Here is a 27091-nt window from a genome sequence, read left to right as displayed (position 1 = left end):
TAAAGGCCATTTTCTGTTGCAGTCAAGTAGGTTGCCATGTCTAGACAGTGCATACAATGGATGGCAAAAGGCCAGAAGCAGAGTTAATGGATTTACAAAATAGCAGCATTTCTCTGAATTGATTTTCTCAGGGTGTTTCCAGAACCCATGAAACAGCAGGTAGTTATACTTCACAGTCTATTCTGCTAATAAAAGGCCTTGAAGAGAGGTATTGAATAAAAATGCTTCTGGTCTGGAGAACATTGTCTGAAATTCTCTGTCCAGAGGGGGAAAGGCAAAAGCCAATAGGTATTACATTAGCCATAATTATTACTGGCTGTATTTAGATATGGCAATGTCTATTGTGCTTGAGTCTGATTATGTTTTTGTTTGTTTGTTTGTTTTTGAATAAACATTGTTCAAGTCCCAGTGTTGAAACAATGAGCCTGAGTGAGTAAATTCAGCAATGAGATGAATACCACGCATGAACTCGATACCACGTAAATTCCCTTTCCCCAAGCGTGATTGAGTCAGGCTATGGTTTTAAAAATGTGTGTTCAGTGAAATGCTCCTGAACTTCTTTTTGAAGATAAACAAGAGCTTAACTTCAGTGTTCTGGATTTGCAGGTGTACTGGTACTGTTATGTCCCTAAATTACTGACTGAGCATTTGGCAAAGGGGTTGTCAGTTTTGTGTTATTTTACGTGAATTAAAGCCTATGTACAAATAATAATAATTTTTTAAAAAATAAAAATCTGAAATTTCTTTTTCTTCTGCTTTCAAAACAAACTAACAAAGAAATAAAAAATAAAACAGGAGGGATTTATGGCTTGGCTTGTCAAGAAACCTCTTCCATGTGTTGCAGATTTTACCATCAGAACCTTGTGGATTTTTTTTCCTCTTAATTACCACAATCTCCTATTGTTGTGGCTACTGCAGGGAAAATATTTTTTCTGCATTTATTATCCCAGTTTTACATTTTACACGGTAGTTTACTTGGTAGAAAGAAAAACAGATACCACATATGAAAAACACTTTTATTATTGTTATAATTTGTTGTTTAATGCAATGCTTTAACTAGGGGTACAGCTTAGCAGAAGTACATACACATATATTGCATGTAATTTACTTGTGTAATTTCAAACCCACATCGCATGAAGCACCTTCTTCCTTTATTCTGCATATAATTTTTGAATGTTGCTGAATAAGACAGGTGTTCTTTCCCAAACAGAACATAACATTACATCAAAATTCCCAGTTAATATGACTTTATCAAACTTTACTTTCACCGTATGAATATTGTGTATAATATGTATATATCATATACAGAATATATAAATATATATCTATAATTTATATATAATCAAATGGGTCAGCTTTACAATGCTAACCATAAACTTGTGCTTTTCTTCTTTATGAGATCAAATTTACAGCATCAAGAATTTGACCAGTCCCCAACTTGTAAGAGCTACAGTTCTCAGTCCTACGATAGGATTTTTGATATTATATTCATGTAATGCATTCCTTTCCTTTTTTTCAGAATTTATTTTGAAGAAAAGAATGCAATTTGTTTCATATATATATATATAAATGGATAACAGATTTTCCATACCATTAAGCTAGAAAAAGTCTCAAGAAGAGATGAGGTTCTTCCTTGTACATAGAGCTTGAAGATAACTGGATATTAATTGTAGACATATTTACATTATAACTTAATTTAGTGCTACACATACTGTGTTATTTCTGTACATTGTCAAGATATACTGCTGGTAATGTTAAAACACACTATCTAAAGGTATTTACAAACTCCTAATCTCTAATTTACCAACCACCTCTACAAAGTGGCACCAGTATTAAGGGAAAGTTATGCAAAAGTCCATATATTGGCAACCATGGTATACCCCGTATAGGTTTTATTAATAATACTGTTACAACTGATTTGTACTTCAAAGAATGGCTATCTTTGGAGTAAAAGTGCAGGGACAGAACTAATGGGGAAAGAAATTCCTCCCCTACTCCTGCAGCCTACATGATCCAGAAGAGGAGAAAAAAGGCAACTGAACATCGACCTGTCCTTCTCTTTACAAAGTTAGGGCATGCTAAGCCTATGCCCCTGTGCTTTCTTCAGAGCTGCCAGATGAACCAAACCAAAGGTTAAATACTCAAAGAAGTAATTCATTTCAAAGACTATGATAATAAATACCTTAAACATTCTTCCTCACACACTATCCATAGCTGGTTTTCCTAGAGAGTCAGAACACTCTGGGGCAACTTATGGTGTTTCTGTGTGCTTTTTTGCAAGTACTCTAGAACACTTAAAAGAAAAAAAACAAAAAAAAAACAAAAAAAAAAACCCAAAAAACCAAAACAAAACAAACAGAAACGGCAACCCTAACATATAATACAAAGATGGGGAAAAAAAGTAGCAACCCAGTGGACTTTTTCAGGCAAAATTTTGGGAGGGGAAAAAACATGTACTTTCCTCCCGCCATTTATTCCATTACTTATTTAATGAAATACCTCTAACAAATCTACCCAGTATACTGAAGGTTTGGGAGAACTGATATGCTCATTTCATCTGCTAGTTCCATAATGTAGAAGAAGAGGCCATAGCAAATGAAGGAACAGCAGCAACAACAACAACACTAAAAAAAAAAAAGAAAAAAAAAGAGAGAAATAATTACATTGGTTGTGGTAAATGATTGATGTCCATCTCAACCCTGTTACAATTACTTTCTTTACTATAGGTTTTCACTGAATACTAGTAAGACTAGGAACAAAAGGGCAACCATGGGAAGGGAAGACTGCCTTACCATTGCCCATGACATAAAATAAATGTGTGCATGTTGCTGCTTGATAGTCCCCTGAAGGAACACTCACTCTTTACCATCATGTACTGTTGTTTCCCATGTGGACAGAATAAAACTGGGGAAGAAGAAATTTGATTTCATTTCACATGAAGAATTTTCTTTGTTCCAAATTAAAACCACTGAAGAATAGATTTATGAAACTTCTTACTCCATGCAGTATTTTGTATTCAGCAGAGGTGAGAAGACAGTATTTTCTGTAGACTTAAGGATTTTGAATACCAACATTCACAGTGCCTGAAAAGCAAGAGAAACTGCATACCTGTAGCTAAAATACAGGTTACAGATAATTCTTAAAGTGAAGGAGGAAAAAAGCTTTTTGTCAAGCCTGTGGCAAAAGAGGAAAGACAGGCAGAGAAACAAGAAAAGAAGCCACAGCAAATTAGGCACCATCTATCAGCTTCTTTCAGGGAAAGATTTTCTATAAATTAAAAAAGAAAGTTTTCTTAGAAGTGTGGAGCTGTTCACGATTTTGTGGGAAAAATAAATGGGATGTTGTCTCCAGTGAGTGCCTCTAGACAAGTTTTATAAAGTATCTGTAGACCCAGGGGGGAAAAAGGCCTACATCTTTTCAGCTGCTCAATTTCTACAAATGCTTGCCTTGCTGTCATTTGTGAATACAGAGCCAACCAAGAGGAGGGCTTTTAGAACATTGGAGACTACTAGATTCTTATCCTACTTCCTTTCTGAAAATACCTGCACCCAAAGGCTCTTTTCCCATTCTTGTTTTCTTTCCTAAGTTTGACTTCACACGGGAAGCTCCTTGTTTAGTAAAAAGTAAATATATTTAGGAATTTTTGTAAGGGGAAGGAAGGAAATAAAATCTTAGCAGCATGTTTCCTGACTTCCACCAAATGTATCATGCCATCCTTGCAGCATAACGTGGCTGTAAGGATGGTTTAGCAACTTGGTCCTGCAGAGCCAGTACCAGCAATTGTTTTGGGTAACAGAAGTGGCAGGGCAAGGTGCTGATAACTCAGGTAAAGAATTTTAATTGTATCACCTTAGCACCACTGGAGAGATCAGGTGCTCTGTCAGCAGGAATGAAGCGTAGGGGTAAAATTAATAAATAGTAGGGCAGGAGGCTGTGAGTTTACTAGCAAGCCCCACTGAAAAGAAGACAAAGAAAACATTCAAATCCATGAGGAGATGAAATGAACAAACAAAATAATAGGGTGCATCTACTTCTGCCTCTGTTACAGCTGGAACATATGGGATGACAGGTAGCAACTGGTACACCCTGAGGTCTCAAAAATGAGTGGACGGCCATAAAACAGAGAGCTGATGTATTCAGTTGTTGCTTTTGACTTCTTTACACTTTGTGGATGACACATAACTGATCTCTGGAGTCCATTTGAACACACTCATACCCATGAACATTTGTGAGGCTGAAGAAAGGAAAGAAAGATAGGGAAAGAAAGAGTTAAAGAAAGAGAGAAAAGGGAGAAGGAGGAAAGGAAGGGAGGAAGGGAGAAAGCAAGGAAGGGAGGCAGGCAGGCAGGAAGGAAGGAAGGAAGAAAAAAAGGAAGGAAGGAAGGAATTTGACTCACGTATATGTGTTGGTTGATTTTAGACTATTTTTCATCAGGCAGTGTTCTAACACTCGTCTCCAAATGAACCCTCATGATTTCTGATACATAAAATGAAAATTTCAGACATAATACTGACAAGTTTTCCTCCGATTTTGTACTAAATGGAAAACAGACTTCTGAATATTGTTTCAGATTCTTTCTTTCTCTTCTTAAATTAAAATAATAATAATAATAATAATAATTTCTATATATACATATTTAACCACAGATATCTTTAATACTAAGGAATGTGCCAGTCAGACTGACATATAACCAAGCTGTTGTCCACTCCTTGAAGAGTGAAGGTAGGATGGCCTGTGAAAGAGTGAATCACCCACCGTGTGCTGCTAATGGTACAGACCTGCTGCAGCAGGGCTACTCTAAATGACTGAGCCTTTTTGGTTTTAGCTACTTCTGGAAATGATTAAGAGGAAGAAGAGGAGATGAGATGTGCTCAGTGCAGTATTTTTTGTTGTTTGTTGCTGTTGTTTTTGGTGTTTTTTCAGGATTCACCCAGAGTTTTCTCAACTATTGTGTGAAATCAAAGTTGGTAGTGCAGCACACCATATGGAATAGTTGCTGAGATTCTCTGGCCAACCCTTGTGTGAAGACATGGCAGCACCTGCAGCAGGGCCATCAGGGACCATGGGATGGATGGTACGCAGGTGACAGGCAGGGAAGCCAGAAGAGGTATCCATGGAGAGTTGCTTTTTGAGATCAACATCTACATCTTGCAGAACTATCTTTCAGGAGAGTGAAACCTGGTAAATGTGGTTTGGAACACAAATCAAAGAAATGAGAGCTTGAGAGATGTTCAAAAGAGCAAATTGTCGTGTGGCCATGAAAGATTGTACTGTGTTTTGTCTTACTGATCCAGAAACCTGAGATGTTCCCAGGGTCTCAGGGCAGGCTCTGACATTCTCTCTATTTCCAGGCCAGTAAAGATTGTCTCTGCAACTCCCACCAGCTGCCAGCTAGCACAACATAGACACAATCCCATACAATATCTTGAATGTTAGATGATTATTTTCCAGGTATATAAGCCATATTGGTGTGTGTCTTTGTGTTCTTGTGTGTACATACATATTGTTTCACCCATTTTAACAGCTGTGAACATAGATATATGTGGAACAAGATGGAAACACACAAGATTATGCTTCTTGCAAACCCCTTAACTGTGCAATAGCACACCAAAAAATAATTTTGTCTTTTAGAATCAAAAGTGGAGGTGACTTAGGGAACAGTTCTAGAAAACTTTAAACAAGGCTGGTTTTTTTGGTTTTGTTTTTGTTATTTGTAGTTGTTTCATTAATACTGCTCCCAAAATAGGGCATAAAATATAGGAATATCCTCACCTATTGGAGGAACTCATAATTTATGAACAAGTGACAGCTTCAAAGAACAGAATAAAGGTTGGATGCCCAACCTTTTGTCTTCCCTGGACCTGACTGAAGAGGAATTATTTTGGGTTGCACATAAAATATGGAATATAGTTAATGTAACTAGGTAACAAAAATTAGGTGTTTTTGTTTGTTTGTTTCTGTAGCGTATATTTTCTCTTTTAATGAAATAGGAAAAAAAAAAGAGAGAGAGAAACAAAGCATAAAACAAGTAGGGTATTTAATTTTGTTTTTGTGAAACTAATGTATCAATATCAAGTTTGATGGAAGTGTTTGCATTTCTTGCTGAGCTCACAAGGTGCTTATCAGTTATTTTTTGATGAAATTTTGCTCCTCTTGCACTTCATCCTTGAGGAGGTTACTCACAATTGTATATACTGCCAAAACATCGTGACATGTATGAGGTGTGATTGTGAAGTGAGGGATAATTTTCTCTGGTGAGATAGGTTTTACAAAAGTCTAGAGAAAAGACATGATCAAATTTTTGAGTTCAATATCTGATTGTAACTCTGTACATTCTATTTGAAAATTTGTAGGTAATGTACTTGTTGACTGAAAATGAAGTCCAAATATACATAACAATTGATTATATTCTCTTCAGTCTTGAAACCTGTTCTCAAATTCTTTTATCAAGATGGAAATCAAGGCTGCATATTTTTCATTGTTCAAAAGATTGTGTTTAGCCAAAGTGTCAAAAATGTATAAAATTATTTGCCTTATCTTAAGTTAGAACTGTGCTGTGCCTTCCCCTTATCCTGGGTTCAGCTTTGACAGTGTTAATAACACGCTTATATTTGGTTGTTGCTAAGTGTGTGTGCCTGGGTCTTGGCTGGATGGCTCAGAAGCGAAGATCCACCACCATGACAGTGTGGACTAGGGGGCAGGCTGCAGTAAGAGCTCTCCTGGGTCTCATGTGGCCAGACATGTTTGGAACAAAGTATTTGCATACTTGATGGAAAACTGAAGCTAAAAGATGAAATAATCATAGAATCATTAAGATTGAAAAAGACCTACAAAATCATCTAGTCCAACTGTGAACCCATCACCACCATATCCACTGAATCTTGTCCCTCAATGCCACATCTGCTCCTTTCTTGAAAACTTCAAGGAACAGTGACTCCATCACCTCCCTGGGCAGGCTGGTCCATTGCATCACCAAATTGTTCCTAATGTTCTCCTGGCACAACTTAAGGCCATTACCTCTCATTCTCTCACTGTTACCCAGGAGGTCAATCCCCAGGTCATTCTAGAAAGTGATAAGTTCTCCCTGGATTTTCCTATTCTTTGGACCAAAAAATGTGTGTTCTCACAGCCACTTCTCTTAAGTCTTGTGTTCCAGATCCTTCACCATCTTTGCTGCTAGCTTTCAGCTTCTTTGGACATGCTCCAGGGCCTTGATGTCTTTCTTGTAGTGAAAAGCCCAAAACTAAACACAGTAATTGAGTTTCAGCCTCACCAGTGCCAAGTACAGGGGGAAGTTCACCTTGTTAGTACACTATTTCTCATATAACCCAGGATACCATTGGACTTCTTGGACACCTGAGCAGACTACTTGTTCATGTTCAGCTGGCTGTTGACTAGTATCCCTGTATCTTTTTTGTCTGCACAGTTTGTCAACCAATCTGCCCCAAGCCTGTAGCTCTGCATGGGGTTGTTGTGATCAAAGTCCAAAACCTGGCATCTGGTCTTATTGAAGTTCATCCTATTGGCCTCAGCTCAGAGATCCAGCCTGACTTGATCCCTGTGTAGGGCCTTCATATCCTTGGGAAAATCAAAACTTCCACTCAACATGGCGTCATTGAGGGTGCTCTCAATTCCCTCATCCAGATCATGAATAAAGTTACAAACACAGCAATAATGACAAAAACAAACAAACAACAACAACAACAAAAGAAAATACTGCCCAACACTGACCCCTGAAGAATACCACTAGTAACTGGTTGCCAAATGGATTTAACTTCATTCACCACCACTCTGACCCAGGCTATTCAGACTGTTTTTTATCCATTGAAGGTTACACCTATCCAAACCATGGTCTGCCAGCTACTGCAGGATAATACTGCAGAGATAGAGTCAAAGACTTTGCTGAAGTCTAGGAAGACTTCTTCCACAGCCTTTCCTTAATCCACCAAATGGATAACCTGGTCATAGATCGAGATGAGACTGGTCAAGCAGGACCTGCCTTTCATGAACCCATGATGACTAGGTCTGATTCACTGGTTGTTCTGCATGTCACACGATTTCACTCAAGACGATCTGCTGCATGACCTCCCGTGAGACTGAGGTCAGTCTGACAGGCCTCTTGTTCCCCATACCCTCCTTCCATCCCTTCTTGTAGACAAGCATCACAATGGCAAGATGCTAATCATCTGGTATACATTCTATCTCATTTTGGATGTCTGTACTATTGATGCCTAAAATACATGCTGAAAGAGAGGAACAGGTTTGTTTCTTTTATCCATTTTTTCTGAAGGAGTAAGATTTAGAAAAAAAAAAAATCTTAATTTTCTTTTGCCTGCATTTACTTTTAATACTCTAGGAGAATTAATTACATAGAAATGATCATGAAATTCTGTCCCCTGACCCGTCAAAATGACTAGTGGATGTAGCTTTGAAAGACTCAGTCAATTTTGCCAGACTTAGTAGTGAGTAACTGTTTCTTTTCAGCAGGAAGATGAAACCTGTGATGGTAAATATGGTTCCATGTGAGTGGGGTTTGCCAAATTAGATTTTTGGCTACATGGAGACACTTTGATGTATCAGGAAGAAGTCATGAGAGATGTAAAATCAGTGAATGCGTAGTAAGACATTCTCATCCTAAATTTAATGTGGCCTTAATTTACTGCAGTTTAATCATCCTCATTTTCCCCTTCTACTTGAAACTTGTACCTTGAAACATGAAAATTATCATATTGCTAAAGTGCTTTGATACTCTTCTCCAGTAAGCTTGTCAAATGTAAAGTTTAAGTCTGTAGGTATAATTTGAAGGCTTTTATTTTGAAGAGGATTTTGGAAGACTCTAATACAAAAACATGAAATAATAAAATGGTTTAGTGTCCTATTTGGTAGGTGACTTTCACTCCAGAACACAGTCTCTCAAGAGACTATGCAGCAAACAGCTTTTTGGTAATAAAATGTGTAGGTTTACCTCCCGTAAGAGTTATGGAAAAGGGGGTAACTGTAATATGCAAAACTCACAGACAATTTCAGTTTTCAGTAATCTGATACTCTTTGTTATATCCACACAGTGCTCAGATATGCTACAATAAATATGAAATATTGAAATAGTAAATTCTTTGCCAGGAAGAAATAATATGGATTTGAGCTGGTACAGATAATAACTCAACTTTGAGCCTTGTCAGCCCCTAGTCTAGACTATTTTGGTATCCAGTTTTGAGTAATCATTGTTTTCATCTCAGCATTTTTATTAGTGTTATCTCTTGACATACAGTGAAAATATTGCTCCTATCTAGCCCAAAATGAAAAGTATTGAAAATCTTTTCCAGGAAGTAAAGATCTTGTCAAAGATGTATCTAGGTAGGACCCTTGTTTCACACTAAGAGCTTAGAAAGAGCATGATCAATGTGGGCACAGCAGTTTCTCCCATGCTTTTCCTCAATTAGTAAATTGAGAATTTTGTCTGATTAAGAGCGTAGTCATTTAATGTTAACTATTATTTCTTCTGTGGTGGTTCAGCACATTTCTTCTACTGTATATCTAACTTTAAAAGGGCATAACCTCTATTTTCCTGGTAATGAGCTCATTTCTTGTTTTCAGCTGAGGCTCTTCATTTGACCACCATGGTGGCTGATTTGATGAGACCTTTGAATTTACAACTTCTTTTGATATTCAGTTCTTGTGCCTTAGAAAGCTAAGGTACAAAAGGGAAAAAAAGGTGGGTGGAAGTAAAAAAAATTCACAGGTGGATTTTATATGATGAACAAAGTACACAAAATTGTCTCAAGAGCTTTGGCTTGCATGAATGCTGAAACACATCTGGGATGTAGCAAGCTGAAAAGGCTTTTATTTTGACTTTGTGCAGGGACTGTGGGAAAAATGCCCCTAGAAAGGGCTAAGTGGTGAACTTAGACTGATAAATGTTAGGCCATGGTTACATGTTGAGTAAAAATACACTTCCATAAATGATGCAGTTTTGGAAATGAGAGTGTTATAAATAACATAAAATAATTTTCATCATGTTTTACATAACATTACGTTTCTCACATTACACAAACAAAAAGCATTAGACAACCTTGAGCCGTGGAAACCTGCTATCATTTGGATTATGTAAAGTTCTTTCAAGCCCCCATGTCTCTTCCATATCATTATTTTTAGAGTTCCCTTATTGTTCTTCCCTAGATGGAGACATTTGAAACACACAGAGGAAAAAAAAAAAAAAAAAAAAAAAAAAAAGGTAGATATAGTGACAAAAAAACCCACAACAAACAAAGATTCTAAAGCCCTTCTTCAGAATACTCTCAGAAAGTAAGGAACTGTGCCTCCAGTCCAAATAATTGAATAACTCCTCAAAACTTACGCATGTCCTCAAGAGTTATTGTCAGTGATTAAAATAAAAATAATAATAATAAAAAAATCTTTAGTGGAGTTCACAGGGGTGGAGTTGATGCTCCATCTCAGTATTTCCTCTAATGTCTTTGATTGCACATTCCATAGTAGAGCGTAAAGTGCTATGGCATTTTTGTTTGTTTGTTTTATAATTTAGTTTGGAACTTCTTCGCGTTTTCAATTATTTTCTTATTTATTTATTTATTTACCTTGTTGCTCCTATATTCTTGTAGTGACACATAAGAAGGTGCTTAAAGGTCTTCTTGAATGTGGCATTGCAGAGTGCATAACAAGCAGGGTTGATGGTGCTGTTGATGTAACAAAGCCAATAACCTATGGTCCATACAGTACCAGGGATGCAGGATGCACAGAAGCTGTTGATGAGCACCATAACATTGTATGGGGTCCAGGTGATGATGAAGGCTAGGAGGATGGCTAGAATGGTCCTTGTCACTTTTTTCTCTCTAGAAGGTGGTGGTTTCTTTTTGGCTGGCTGCTTCGTCATCTTGACAATTTTCCGGGCTACACTATTCTGCTTCTCATCCCCATTGGTGCCTACAATCTCCACAGTGGTGTTGGTGGGAGCACAGCAGTCACCTTTTTGAGACTTGGTTGCTATCCTGATGCAAGTCAGCTTGGAGTTCTCCACTCTGAGATGGTCTTGGGAGGCAGAAGTCTGGCTGGCATCTTTGGCAGCTTCATCCTCTTTTACATTGGAAGGGACCACACTCACTGAGGTGGAGTCATTTGAGCTGTCCTTCTCCTCCCCTTGAACACAGTTTTCCATCACACTCTCTCCAGTGGTTTTTCCATTTTGTATTTTGTTATGTTCCAGCCCATCTGAACTAGTTGGGATGTTGTTATTGTTTGGTTTCACTATTTTACCTTGGACAAGGCTGGGGGAAACTGGATCCTGGTTTTGGGCAGCTTCCTTTTTCCCTTTCTTTATCCGACTCTTGCTGGCTCGAGAGATTTGCCAGTAAAGAACAGTCATGATTATAACAGGTAAGTAGAAAGCTGCGATGGCAGTGCCAAAAGTGACAGCAGGATTGGAAAGAAACTGGATGTAGCAATCCTTGTCGGGAACAGTCCTCCCCCCTACAATGAACTGCCAGAAGAGAATTGCAGGGGCCCACAGTATGAAGGAGAGAACCCATGCAGCTGCAATCATCATGCCTGCCATCTTAGTGGTCCGCTTTACAGGGTATGTCAAAGGCTTGGTGACACAAAAGTATCTGTCAAAGCTGATGATAAGGAGGTTCATCACAGAGGCGTTGCTGACCACATAGTCAAGAGCCAGCCAGAGGTCACATACCACAGGCCCTAAGGGCCAGTAGCCTATCACAGTGTAGAGGGTATATAGGTTCATGGAAAAGATGCCTATGATCAAGTCAGCACAGGCCAAGCTGAACAGGAAATAGTTGTTGACAGTCTGCAGGTGCCTGTTGACTTTGATTGACACCATGACCAGGATGTTCCCAATTATGGTAACTAAGCTGAGGGACCCTGCCACCAAGACGATGAAGACCACTTCAATAGTTTTATAGGGGCTCTCCAGAGCTATTACATTTTCAGAGGAAGAGTTTATGTACGTTGAGTTATTCATTTCTGTGCTTCTAACAAGAAACTCAATTATCACTTAAGCCTGCAGAGGAAAGAAAAGACATATACCATTATGAAATTAGTCCCTTTACTTTTATGAAATGGATTCCTGAAAAACTACTCGGGAAGAATTTAAAGGTAGAAGACTGAGTGCAGAAGAATCATTCAATTCATGCTAATGTAAATCCCCTTAAAATGTATAATATCCCCTTATGAGTAACATAGTGATAAGATTCTCATAAATAAATGATAAAGATACTACATTTGAATCCAAATTTAGATTTTTTATCTTCTCTTATTCATTTCTGGCTTTGTCCAGTGACTGTACATTGATTCCTTCCCTTCTAACACTTTCAAATAAACCAATCAGTTCTTGGGACTATGTCGTTCTTATAACCTAAGGTGAGGAAGTTAATTATGGGCTGGATCATGACAAAGTGACTTATGTCACCTGCTTTTCTTAAACTGCTGCTTCTTATATATATACATATACATATACATATACATAGTGTGTGTGTGTGTGCGTGTGTGTGTGTCAGCATTTGCAAAGATTTTATCCTTAAGGTAATAGAATTGGTAGATTCACCTTAGCTCTGCCTGTAGCTTTCTTGTTAGATGCGTATAAATTAACATTTTATTTTTTTTTTTCCCAGTGAAATCAAAAACAATTTTATACATTCAGTTGACTATTTGTACCTGGAAAATGTTGGGGTTTTTTTGTTTGTGTGTATGTTTCCTGTTTTCTTTAAACATGGTGTGTTCTCTTTATGCTCACTTGGTTGTACTTCCGTCATAATAATTATTTTCAAATCACAATATTTTTAATCTATATTGCATACAATTATGATGTAAGGTATGAAATGGGTAACAGGGAAACTATAAAAAAATAAACAGATAAAAATAACGTCTGTTCAAATGCAGCAACTCTTTTTTGTTACATATACCTTTTGGCAATACTCAATAAACATTAATTAAAATACTAGCAATATATATATGCTAGAAGACCAACAAACAGCACATGCTTTTACCTTAAGGATATGTGCTATCCTTTTGTGCATCCCCTGGAAATCAATAGAATGTGCTGGAATTGTACAGCCAGTCTCTGAGCTCTCGTTATTTATGAGCTGTGCTCAAGGGATTATTGAGGCATGAAGGCCAGATGTGACAGAGAAGTTAGATTGTTTCTAATTGGAATATTTTCCTTTTCTTTTTCTCCCACTCACAAGGCACTACTTCTTTAAAACAGAGCTTCTAGAATTGGAGATTCAGGCAAGGGAAGGTAGAAAAAATCAGTTTAAGCCTTTTATACTTCAAGGGTAACAAATACTTCTGACTCCTATAACAAACCTGTTGATGCACAGAAATTTACAACCTATGTCACTTAAACAGAGCATTGCATTTTCATTGTCATTTTAGCACCATTTTCTTTCAGATGCAGAAGGAAGAAGGTGATGTCAAATGTCAGTGCAACAGCAAAAGCCCTTCTGAACTCCCAGAAAAATAAGCAAGTCTGTCTCTGTGGAAAAATCAAGTTGCTAAAACAGGGTGAAGGCTCTGTCTGAGGTGACTTTGTAATCTGGTAATTTATGCTTAAAGAAATACATCTGGCAGTAGATGGGGCTCATCTTTTAAAATATTTGTTTGCCATTCCCGTGGCAAAGTACACACATGGATAAACAAAGGATTGTAAGACTAGACAGATATTTTTTCTTACTAGCTTTTCACATGTATATCCCTAAAATCCTTGGGATGAGTTTCAAGAAAACAAAGCTGTGATGAGAAATGCTTTAATGAAATATGTGTTTTGTATGGCAAGAATTGGACAAAGGGAATATAATAGGCTTTATATTTTGTTAAAAATATTAAAAAATACATATATATTAAAATATATACACATACATACATATATGTATACACATATGAGATACACACACACACATACATACATATATATACACACATATATACATATGTATGTATGTATGTATGTGTATCTCATATAATATATGTATATATGTGTGTGTGTGTGTGTGTGTATGTATGTATGTATATGTGTCTCATATAATCTCATATATACATATGAGATTCTCCCAGAAATCTTTAGGCTACTGGACTGTCATTTCAGCAATTCATGGTGTGCTTTTCTCCCAGAGACCCCAGCTGAGCAGTTGACTGTCAAACTAGGTATGCAAGATATCAAATTTTTGGGACTTCTCCAAGTAGAGTTATGAACATTCTTAACAGAATGAATTTTTGATGAAGAAATGAACTAACTCACAAAGACGTATGGATTTAAAAAAAAACCAAAAACATGTGAAAAGCATTTGTAATCCAGGGCTCTGCGGCTACCTCTGGTGACAAAGAGGGAGAGAGAGGGCAAGAGAGATTGGGAAAGGAAAGGAAGAGGGTGAGAGAGAATCTGACAGGAAAACTGTATGCTTTATATTAAGAAAACAGACGTTTCTGTACAAAAATGACATTGTGACAAAATGTTCAGACTTCTGCTTTTTTCACCAGAGAACTAAAATTCGTTTTAAAACCTTGAAACCTGTGAAACTGAATTACTGTCTCCCAGCTAACTTTATTCCTAAGTATTTTCTGATTTTTTTTTTTTTTTTTTTCATTTTACAGTGGAAATACTGGACAGTCCCCTGATTTTATTATCTGAGGTGCTGGGAACAGAGTGAAACCAGAAAGCTAGTTTCACCTGAAAGGAATAAGATTTCACTGTGTTCTTTTGAATGGAAGCAAAGCAAAGGACTCCCTTTCCCTCTGATTTCCCTTTTTACAAAGCTCTGTTGCTGTGAGAAAGCTGATAGTTCAGCATTGCAAAGTATGTTAACTACTGTGGCTTTCCTAGGTACAGAAAAACATGCGAGAGAATTCTGCTGTCACATACCCCAGCAAAATCTTTTCTTTTATCAATATGATTGCAACCTGAACACCATTTTCCTGTGTGCATTGACAAGGTACAGGAATGCAGAAAATTTTGACTGAAATTGATATATGTCATCACTGCTGATCAAACTACTATTTTACACATATGAGCAGAAATAGGGGTATTCCTGCTTTGTAATCCGAAGCATTCTGAATTTGCTATACTGTCTCCTGCTGACCCCAGAAGGGTTTGATTCATGCCCATAGGGAGTTTTCCTTACTGAGACCACTTACTTCATTCAAACAAGGTTGCCTGTAGACTACTATTATTTTTGTCAATCCACAGAGCCCATTTCTCTTTCTGGAGAGGCAGTTGTTATGGGAACAGATGTTACTTATCTGGCAGATCAATGGACAGAGTCATTTTAAGGTAGTATGACCTCTCATTATGAGAAGTACCAGATCTTGCTCTTGAGAAAACAGAGATCTCTTCTGCAAGCCCATGGGTATTTGTGTGAGTTGCACAATATGGCACTGACTCCCATGGGCTATCATAATTTATCCTTGTGTATGGATAACATTCTTGTTGAACAGAGAATAGCCAGAAAAGGTAAGAAATTTCTCCTGCAACCTGAAAAACACCAGAGTTCATTTTCTGAAACATATTTGAAAATATATGACTGTGAAATGTAAACAGTATAATCACTGTGTGGATAATGCACAAGTCTGAGAAATATAAATATAATATAAATAGAATATTTTAAAAAATTGCTTGATCTTTGGTAAGTGGTTGATAAGCATTTCCAGTGCAGTAGTTTTTCCTCTCTTCACAGTGCTGAAAATAATTATTTACCTTTCTGTTGACCGTAGACATTGGGGGTAGAACAGGGAGATTAGTTGGGTTACACAGTATGGGAATTTTTGCTATGGTTTGATGCCAAGACTTTTTGCAGTTAGTGGTAGCCAGGTCAGGCAGCTGCAGGGCACTGGTGGGTTGATCTGAGCCCCTACCACCACTCACAAGGAGAAACTCAATCAAGGCTGGAGTGAACTTTCACAGAGCATGCTGGAAGCCCCAGTCTGCTTCTCAATATTTCATGTATCTTCCTAGAAGTTATTGGGAATGGCAAAACAGAGGTCTGGTGTGTAATTTTATTCTTGCAAATCATTTTATCAGAAATTGGAAGTATTTTGAGGGTGAGAAAGCAAAGTTATGTAATTGGGGGTATTCATCTTAGAAATAGGAGGGCTAGGGGAAGTAGTAAGGACTGGACATCAACCTCAGGATCATGATCTTCCAAAATAAGTTATTTATCAATTATATTCTGCTAATTCTGCTTTCCATTTGCCCTGACAGGACCTGATCCCTTCTGAAATCATTACAGTTTTTGTACTGAGAACAAATCATTGACATCTGTCACAGAACAGACTATGGAAATTTTTACACTGAAAAAAAAAAAAAAAAAAAAAGACTGATATGCTATGCCTGTCAAATTTTGTTAAACAAATCCTTCCTTTGTACTGTATATACTGCCAAGTTAAATGTGGTGGGGATTTAATGGTTTCCTTCAATCCTCTGAAACTGTAATAAAGGTCAAGACATGAAAGAGGAAGCAAACAATCTACACCTGAAATTAACATCAGTGATTTAAATAGGAATACCCAGCAATCTATGTGCATAGCTAATTTTCAGATTTCAGTGCTGAAAGATACATCTTTCTAACTTTTATTTGTCTTTGATCCAGTTCCTCTCTCCAATACAATCCTATTCAAAATGGATTTCATTTCTGCAGTAGCAAGAATAAAATTATATTTTTTTCTAAATCGAATTTGATCCTGAACTGGTTTTGATTCTAAATTCATTGCTGGCACCATTTAGTACCATTCTGTGAAAAAAGAGGAAAACAAACACCCCAAGCCTCTGATGAATACACTTTTCACATTTGTCAGATTTTATTACAGACATCAAGAAAGATGATAGACCTTTTCTGGGCTTTTGATTAAGAATAAAAAATAAAAATAAAAGATTTTGGAAAATAAATATGCGAAAACAAAAATCTTCACTGCATGTGTTATCTTTTGTCACTTATCTGAGACTAAAGCCATCTCTGCAAAATGCTACTACTTCTTTGTGGTCCAGTCTTCTTGTTTTCATACATGTTTGTTTTTTTTTATCAACACCCCCTACAAAAGATGACACTCTTCAGGTCTGCCTAAATCTACTTTTCCCCATCTCATCATTAAGGGTATCTGAAGACAAAATAAACAGTTCATGCACAAGTCTTGAAACGGTGCCAGAAGAGCATTAACAAAAGCAAACTAGCACTGTGACATTAACAAGTGAAATAAAGCAATAATAATAATAATAAAAGCAGCAGGGAATTGTATGTGAGTATATGACTGTCCTGGTATCAGCATTACTGCCCCAGTGCTATTCCTAGGATCTGAGGATTTCTACTGTTCACTACTTTTCCGTTAGTCTAAAATTGGTGAATATACTATACGCCCAACTAGCCTGTATTCAAAATTTCACAATGAAAAATACAGGCAGTATATACAAAAATTTGATCTGTCCTGTTTCAGGTAACAAAAATAAATACTTTTTCCTCAAAGTTTTGGATAATTATGTATTTCTACTAAATTGGTACTGTTGTTTTTACTACTGTGCCAATAGACTAGTACAATTACTGTTGTTTTTCAGTATGTGTAGCTTTAACTGTAGATACGGCTTTGTTTTTCAGGATCTGGCTTATTAAGAGAGTATTTGTATTTTGTCTTTGGGCATCTGACATCACTCCAATTTAAACTCTGCTTTTGTATACACTGTGCAAACTTGAAAAATACACCTAATGGGCGTAGTATTACCTGACTGATTTTGATGGGGGAAAAAAAGTGTTTTTGCTTTCTGAACTAGAAGAGATGCTTTCAGTCATGTGTCTCCTTATCTTTGCTAGAATTTTATATAAATAATCCTTGGTCACAAAATAGCAAATAACCAAGATGTGTTGCAAAGATATGGTAAAGCTTTCATCTGTGCTGTGGTGGAACCATAGCAAAGAACACACATATGATACAGTCATTCATAGAGCGAGAGAAATGAAATAGGATAGTAATTCGCACTAAGTACCACCTACAGTACTCTGCAGCACAGCATGGAAGAATATTTACACACTAGGGGGAATTTGCATAATGACAATTGAAAAAGACAGAGTATTTGCCCTCTGCATATCAGAGACAGTAAATAGCTCAGGTCCTTTTAGCTCTGGAAAGCTAACAAGGGTAGAATAGCCTTTCGTTTTCTTTTACAAGTAAGCTACAGAGTTGAAACTGGAAATGTAGTTGCTACAATCAATATAATTTTATAACCCAGAAATGAGAGAATGAAATCATTGCGCACGAAGTGTAAAAGGGGGTGGTTATTAAGGGGAAAGGAAGAAGTTACTGTTGTTATTCTCAGGTACTCAACATTGACTGGTTTCTGTGGCATTTCACCTGACATTTACACTGGCTGAAAGTACTGGATCCTGTAAAATGAGGCTGACACCTCAGTGCATCCAAATGGATGTCAGTCCATCTCCTCTGTGCATGTCCAAGGTGGAATAAGGAATGAAAACATAAATGAAGAGAAAGAATAGGGAAACTAATCGGTAGTATTATTAATATTAGTTTTCAAGCTCCTTTAGAGGGTTAGATAGGGAAAACAGAAGCCCCTGGAGAGCTACCAGATGTCATGTCAACTGAGAATGGGACAGATATTGTAGGAATCTCACAATATGTAACACTGGTCTGTGGAAAAATACAAGATATTGTTGTATCACAATGATCCATTCCTAAAAATTATTTTTAATCCCTGTCTGTATTATATCCATGTATAGCCCAATCTACATCCCTAGTGCACACTGTCAATTAACTACAGTACTGCGGTTCACAAGTTAAAGACAGTGTTCAAAGTGTTTCTGCAGACAGTAACAGTTTTTTAATACAAATGTTAAGTATAAGGAGTACAGAGCTGAAACTGTGAAATATTCTGCAGAGACTTAGGTGTGCAATACCTATTATAATAAATGGAGCAACAGACAACAGCAAAGCAAGTTAAGAGATCTTAGAGATTTTAGGAGATTTCAGACACCTTAATTTACCAGATGAAATAATATATAGATTTGAGAAAATGTTACCCAACTAAGTATATTTTATGAATAAAGCATCAATGATAGTCATGGCTCCTTCATACCCCATTTAGAAGTATCTAAAAGACTACACCCTGCAGTGTCCTTGCAGTAAGATGTCACTAGTTGTCTCTTTAATCACTGACTAAGGAAGAAAAAAATGAATACATAATAAAAAAGCCTAAATTTAAGAAATATGATGATGTATTATATGTCATATTAGCCAACTCTTACAGTGGAAATCGTGCGATCACTCTGCTCTTAAGTGGCTTCTCCTCTCTTGTTCTCCTCGGTTCTGGGTATTTGGGTTCCACAGAATCGCAGCTGGAAATATGAGTAAAATAGAGCAGAATATGTACTACACACAAGCATGGAAAGAAATCTCTGACATGGATGAATTGTGCAATAAATATTAAATATCAATAAGCATTTGCAAATATTAGAAAAAATGTTACATTTTTTAATGCAATCCATCCATTTGCCTCATTTAATTTGTGACAATTTTTTTTTGAAGTGAGTGCCTTAATATTCTATCCAGCGAATGAAGAGAACCACACATCTTCTAATCATCCTACTCAATCACTTCCACCGTGTGGAAGGCTGAACTAAATGGGTAGGATCTCCACCTAGAGGCATACAATGGCAGTTACCACTCAAAACAGACGTTCCCAGAATCAGAATGGCCTCAAAAACACGCTGGAGATTTGCTTGCAGCTGAAGCACCATTTAGGTGGAGGAACTCCACATTTTATTATAATTTACATTTTATTAAAATTTACGTGTAATTATAATTAAGGAGCATAACTATAATTTGATTAAATTGGGAAGTGATTAAATTTTGATTTATTAGTAGCAAACAGGCTGACTACTGAGGTATATTTAGACTGTGATATTCACTGCAAAGGTCTGAGCAAGCAGTTCTGTTTAGTCATCATTTTGCTTATGTTTCAACTCAAATTATTGTTGCAGAGTAAGTTGTAAAAGGATCAGAAGAGTGACTGTTGTCATCAAAAGGCAACAGAGCTGCTTACACCTCACACACATTTCATCACTGGGACTATGCTTATTTCCACTTGCAGAGGCTTGTTGGAAAAAGGAGATCAAAACAACAGATTTCAGCAAGTTGCTTCCTTTCCCTGCCCTGTAATGTGCCTCTGCAGTTGGAAGCTGACTGAAGTTCATCACACAAGTCTACCTGAACAAGATAAGTTTTATCTGACTCCAACTATCTTTTTCAAGCACTTTGTTAAAATATCCATCCCAGAACTGAGTCTAAAATTATATATATCTGCTGCCCTGATAAATGTTCCCTCAGCAGAAGAGTTATTTAAGCTTCTGTTAAGACTGAATTGAAGATCATTAGATTCCAGGATATATTATCTGAAGGAACAGAGCTGTGATAGGTAAGTACTCCTTCTGCAGCCCAGTTTGAATCAGAGGCACAGCACTTCATTATCCTCATATCAGCCATCATGCCTGTGCTATTAAATAGAAAAACCTTTTGAGAGCTACTCATAGTCTCCAGGTGACAGGTGATAAAGTTGGGGAAAGAGATGGGCATTCAGAAGGCTGAGTGAAACCAGCTCATAATTTGTTCTGAATACCTGGAATTAATGCATCTCTTATTTAAGATACATACTTGTAGAATTAAAATGTAAAAAAATAAATCTTACACACTACTTATGTTTTTTTTCCTAGTTTAATTTCTGTTTTCTGACAAAGCAAGTGAGAATATTGTCGATGAAATAATAGTAAAGGGCTATAAGACAGTACAGAAGATCTCACAAAGATCTACTGATTAAATCCCTCATCCTGTCAATGAGACCGGTAAAGACTCTGTGACATTTCAGTGAATCTCTGCAAGTTCCTCCAAGTTGTGGTTGTCCTTGCAGGACCCTGAATAAGTCCATGGAGACTCTCATTGCTCCTCAGAGATTTTGTAACATACAGCAGTGTTGCTGACAAAAATATTAATAAACTGTAGGCCCAAAGAGACTCTTATTGTAGTTAGAAAAAAAAAAAAGTCTTTCCTTTTCCCTTGACTGGAATATGTGCTAGCCCAATGCTTTTTATCAAAGATTTCCTTATCGACACACTTATGATCTAGCACACTCAAACTCGAAGGCATCTTTACTCAGTAAATATTTTTCAGACATCTTATCAGCCCATTGTGGTCACTCTTACATGAAATCCTCTAGGGCTTTAAAACTGGAACCCTTCCATTTATGTGTCCACTAGTCTGGGGCAATTTTTACACATCTTACGATTTTCATAATCACTTGCCTACAACACAGATTAGAAGCATAGAGGAGAAAACTGACTCAGATATAAAAGGATTTGGCCAAAATTCCTAGCAAGAATTTAAGCATATGTTATGTCCAAGTTCACATTTGTTACTAAGAGGGTAACAAAATCTTTCTTTATTTCTGCAGACCAATCTAAGGTAATTGTAGAGAAATAGTGAAAGAACTTAGTTCTTTACCTTATTAGAAAAGAATAGTACCTTAATACCTGGAACGAAATCTATATTTCCAAGCCCATTTTGAAGTCTGAAAGATTTCCTCTTTTTTCAAAGGATAGATATAAGATCCAAAACATTGACAAGTCTGTGTTCTCTGTTTTTCTGGAAAGATGTTAGCAATACTCACACTTTTAAGATGTTTTAAAATCTCAGAAAAGTGCTTGCTATAGCTAATTACAAGTGCAATTAATTACATCTACATATCTTTACAGTAAGTACACAATGATCTCCCCTTCCATGGACAGATTGCATATTCCTTGCCAAGGCAGAAAATATTTATCTAGAAATGCTATTTCAGTGGCATTTATATACAACTACTACATTATAATGGGCTCTCTAAACCTGACTGTCACATTTCACAGAATGTCTGTTGCCTACTTTAATTGCAGAAGCTGTAGGAGCAAACTAATATAATTTTTATTCCACTGCAGGTTTAAGAAATTCATGTCTAACTCTGTCTCTGATGCATAGCTCCAGATATTGGTCTCAACACACTGCAGTTACACTGAACAAGGTAAAATAGCTTAGCTTAGCCTATGAATAATTCATCATGGCATTAAGAGAAACCCCTATCCTATGTTAAACAATAATACAACATTTAATAAGGTGAACTTAATAGCAGGAAACTGGGGAACTTGTCTCTGACCATGTACCTTCTGTTAGAATTATATTTAACATCACGAGGCCAGAAGGACTGTAGCATATAAGCAAATAATTTCAAGCTCTCTATTTATTTTGATTTTTAGAGAGATGTTGCAGAGCTTGAACACTTCATTCTCTGACCTCTCTTGCATGTTTGTAAAAGCTAAAAAGAAGGAAAAAAAGGGAATGTTTGAAATGCAAGCTTTTAAGCATGCTAAATGGGATTATTTGAAATCAAAACTGTTACAGGCCTGAGGATTAATACTGATATGGCATAGAAAAAAAAAAAAAAAAGCAATTATTTTGTAAATAGATTTGTACTGTAAAGCATGAAAAAGCTACAGAAGAAAATGTTCCTAGGTGCCATGGCTTCAGGTCATCCTCTCTGTCATAGGAAGCAGCAGTCAATGGCTGCTGAGCATAATTTACACTCCAACCCCTTGTCACAGGAACTGTTTGAAAACAAATATGCTGCTTTTCTGCATAGGAATTGCAAATTGCTCTTATCACTTCTACAAGGAGGACTATGAGATACAAAGCTGCCAAAGAGTCATGGTGATAAATATATTATGTCCCTTTAAAATCTCATTCTGACTCCAAAATGAGTTAAAAACAAACAAACACACGCACACACACAAAATCTTCTGACACAAATAATTTGATTTTGAGATTCAAACACTGTGTTGTATTTTACTACATATTTTACTTTCGTGACAGGCGCACTATATCAACTTCACCAAGGCTGTTGCTAGAATGATGTATCTTGTATCAAGCCAGCTCTTATCTCATTTCTGATACTGTTTTCATTATTTTCCTGAAATTTCATAATTGTGCTATAGATTATTTTCTCCCTTCATTTGGCAGGCTTATCTGTTGGTTTTTTATGTGCTTGTGATCTCTGCTTCCTTACCTCAAACTACAGGAAACATATCTCTGGAAGGGTACTAATAACTTTTATTTTTTGAGGTTTAGTTTGCCCTCATCTTCTACAATGTCACTTACATGGCCCAGTTTTCTCAACCTAGTTCCTTCTTTATAAAAAAACCCAACAACTTTAAATTGATATTTGATTGTAAAGCAAGCTGATGAGAGGTGAAATACTATCTGGATAGGAGTGCCATCTAGTAAAGTACTTTGGGAACAATCTTCTCCATCAAACTACAGAGTCCCTTGGTTGTCATGCCAGAGATTAAATCCCTCCCACTCTGCTGTGCCACAGCAGAATCTCTCAGCAGCAACTGCTGCATTGCAATGTGCCTCTGTGTGATGGGCACCAGCACATACCTAAAGAAAGGACTATCAGGAGATGCTGAGGGAGAGAAAAGAGAAAATAAATGAGATGAAAACAAGAAAAAGAAATTAGAAAAGAACAGATGTGAATGAAGAAAGAAGGAACTAAGCGAGGAGAAGTAAGGAAAAGTGACTGCAAGAGTTATGCACGAGCATTCACCTAGGCTCCATGAAAATATACAAATGAATTTCAGCAATCCGTATATAAATAGGATTTTATGTTTTTTGGTTCTCCTGACATTTCCTGTTTTTCAAAGAAACAGTTTTCATCTGTTCTGCTAGAAGTGAATTTTGCAACAAGGTGAATATTTCTGAAGATATTTTTGAACACCGGTGTCCATTCTAACAAACAAACATAGGATCAAGACCTCCTAAACAAAACCCCTTCAGTTTTGTCTGTTAAATTAGGTCAATTTAAAATTTATTTTGAACTGTTTCTTTGAAACAGTGGAATACTTCAGAAAAAATAGCAAAAACCTTTATAAAAATTGTTTTGTAAATTAAAAAAGGGTTTTCTTTAATACGAAATTCCTTACTGAGTCTATTTTCATTGCCTATGTTTTTCCATGACAGCCCATGGAGACTCTGGCTAGCAGTCCCTTATGTTTCTTGCATACTGAATAAAGTCTCAAAGCACTGAGTGAATTGCAGATTCAAAATCTCACCTCCAAGTGTCATTCAAACATTTAATTTCTTAAATCCTGTTGTGATCTACTGAGATATGGCCACTGTAACCTCAGTAGTGAAGGAAGTTGAAATGATTTTTGGAAGTTATTATTCATTCCTGTATATTTGTTTTTTTTTCTATAGAGATGAATTTTTCCTCTGCAAATTTATGTTGCTGTTTCCTTTGCTGCTATTTATGGTGTGGATATGAACCTATTTCCCTCTTGCCCTGTCATTCTTTTCTTATTCAGTTCATCAGCACAGTCATGACCTTGGATTTGGGACCTTCGGCAATCAGTTCCTTGATAGGTCTGTCTCTAAACGGCATGAGATTCAGATAATCAAGTAGGATTCAGATATTTATGTTCAGATAAAGCCTGTTTCATTGGAGCTGAAACCATCACAAATTGCATTTCTCTTAGGATTTCTGTATCTTTGCCTGTGATCCCTGGTAAACTGTACAAAAATACAATGGAAAAAAATAAACAGCAAAAGAGAAGTGCATCTGAACTCCTGGGATCCCTGGAGCCTACAGTCTGGAACGTCAAGTCCCTGCTATATCAGATGAGTTGGCAGAGGCACAGTTCAACACCATGGAACAGCTGCAGCTCTCTGTGGTATCACGTCCTGGGGATTTCAGTTGTCATTGTGTCTTCCTCAGCACTCTTCCCTCCTTGCTGTACTACTTACTGCTGCTGCTGCATCTCCTCTCCTTAACAACACCCCTCTCTCAGATCTGAACTGTGGCTTATGGACTGAGATAGATGCACATCACTCCCGCTGGCTTTCCTTTTATTTTTCCTTTCTGCCTAGTGAAGCACCTTTAACCTCTCTTGCCTTTCTCATCTTGTTCTGCAGTCTCTTGCCACTCAGATCAGCTTCTTTGCTATCGTTTTTTCATAGGTTAGACTGTTTTCCTCATATTCTCATCTTTCTCTGTTTTCTTCCCAGTGCTCAGCTCCCATTTCTATGAACACTTTCGAATGAAGAAAGGTAAAATCTTTCATGCACTCTATAGTAACCTCCTAGAGGTGTCTAGCAGGAAGTGATCCTGAGACTGAATGCCATGGTTCTGCCCTTTCACTCAAGATGAGTGCTAAATGGTAGTTCTACCATTTAGCTTACAGAAGCTATCCTAACCTTGATGAAATTTCTCCAAAGTTTGTAAGAAATTTCAACACTGTTTATTCCAAAATCACAAGTCCCTATTTCACATTAACATTAGGGCATAGTATCCTATATACAATATCCTTTATGTAAGAATAATAGAATTGTTGTGATTGGAAAAGACCACTAAGATCATCTAGTCCAACCTTTATCCTACCGCCATTATTGCTCACTAAACCATGTCTCTGAGTACTACATCCACAAGTTTCTTGAAGCCTCCAGGGATGGTGATTCCACCACCTCCTTAGGAGCCTGTTGCAGTACATCATCACTTTTTCTGAGCAGAAATGTTTCCTAGTATCCAGCCTGAACCACCCATGGCACAACTTAGGGCCATTCCCTCTCACCCTATTGATGTTACCTGGGAGGAGGAGTCATCTCCCACCTCACTACAACCTCCTTTTGGGTTATTGTGAAGAGCAAAAAATTGCCAGGATGAGAAATACAGATCTGTGAGTGGAGCATAGAAAGATATAGCCAGTCAGGATTGAGATGTTCTGCCAATACATGTGTTTGACTATGAGTTGAATAAACTCCATTTGAGCAGAAATAATATATAGTAAGTACAAAGAATAGCGTATTGTGAGGGTAGATTAAGGGGACACCCATAAAGTTGCAGAGAAGTGACAATATCCAATACTTGTAGTGATTGGGCTGAAAGGAACATAAGGTGGTAACCTCACCTAATTTATGTATAAATAATAAGTAATTATTTTATATAGAGTGTGCGTGTATGTTCAGCGGTATCTTCAAAAGCAAGTTATGCCAACACAATTGTTAGCAGTGAGACTCCCAGGTGGGAAGGCACTGTTCGAATAGGAAGAATGAGAGGAATCCCTCTATCTAATTTTTCCTTGCAGAAGTTTTTGGTTCTATGCTGCTCTCAGAGTCTGAGGCTGAACAAAGCCTCAGTAATGCCATGCTGATTTGCAGATGTCATGTACCACAGTCATATATGCCTCGTGATAATCTTTGAGAAGACTGTGGCTCAAAGGCACATTTCACATTTTCTTGCTCTCAGTCACTCACAGTATAAGCTCGTGACTTCAAAGAGACATCTGAAAGGAAATGTTTGGAGAAAAAAAGAGAAAGATTTTCTGCTTGTATCTTCCCTCCCCTCTATTTTTTTCCCCCTCTGATTCATGATATAACAGGCTTAGGATACTTTTTTATAACTGTTTCTCAATAGGTTTTTTGTTTGTTTGTTTGTTTTTAAAATAATCTTACTTTAAAAAGAACTCAAAAAGAAATTGACAGGTAGAAAAGAGCTGAGTGATCCCAATCCACAAGCTGACACTGGACTTCTCAATCCCCTTCCAAGAGGTCTCCTTTGGTCAGTCTGGGATGACATCCAAAGGGATGACATCCCTGGGATGACTCCCAGGCTTTTTCACATCAGGTCTCTCAACAGTGGTATACAAAAAAGCGTGTCCTGCTCCCTGCTGCATATACAAACATAAAATAATTGAGAAAAGTCTGTGATGGTAGGTCAGCCTATAGGTGACATCACTAATATGGGTACAAATTAGGTTCAGTCCTAAATTCAGTCAATTTTAAGTTTTTAAAGATGTTATCTGAAATACTGATGATCTCCATGCAGACGTCCTAGTGTGTGACTTTCGTGAAGTGTCTGAAGTGTATCACTTGGGGTGGAGGTATTACATTACACATACAGTAGGCTTAGATTCTGTAATGTTTTTAATCGAGTTTTGAGTTTGTTTTTGTTCTAGTCTATGATATACAATACAATGACATCAAATGGTTGATGTACAGAATG

The 27091-nt window shown here is 37.1% G+C and overlaps 1 protein-coding gene across 2 annotated transcripts in view; it reads right to left on the bottom strand.

Moving 5' to 3' along the window:
• Positions 1-997: 997 nt before the first annotated feature.
• CHRM2 (cholinergic receptor muscarinic 2) overlaps positions 998-27091 on the bottom strand; it is a 104121-nt gene continuing 78027 nt past the window's right edge. The window contains exons 1-2 of one of the 2 annotated variants that reach the window (XM_032445569.1): positions 19263-19362; positions 998-12028 (exon numbers count right to left, since the gene is read on the bottom strand). In XM_032445569.1, the coding sequence (XP_032301460.1) occupies positions 10589-11989 (1401 nt within the window). In that variant the 5' untranslated portion in view covers positions 11990-12028; positions 19263-19362 and the 3' untranslated portion in view covers positions 998-10588. Of the gene's footprint in view, positions 12029-19262; positions 19363-27091 lie in introns of those variants that run through there. The other variant, XM_015866487.2, reaches the window with a different exon arrangement.

The sequence above is a fragment of the Coturnix japonica genome, chromosome 1 (genome assembly GCF_001577835.2).
Source record: "Coturnix japonica isolate 7356 chromosome 1, Coturnix japonica 2.1, whole genome shotgun sequence".
NCBI classification, from domain to species: domain Eukaryota; kingdom Metazoa; phylum Chordata; class Aves; order Galliformes; family Phasianidae; genus Coturnix; species Coturnix japonica.
This window is presented reverse-complemented; position numbering and strand designations above follow the sequence as displayed.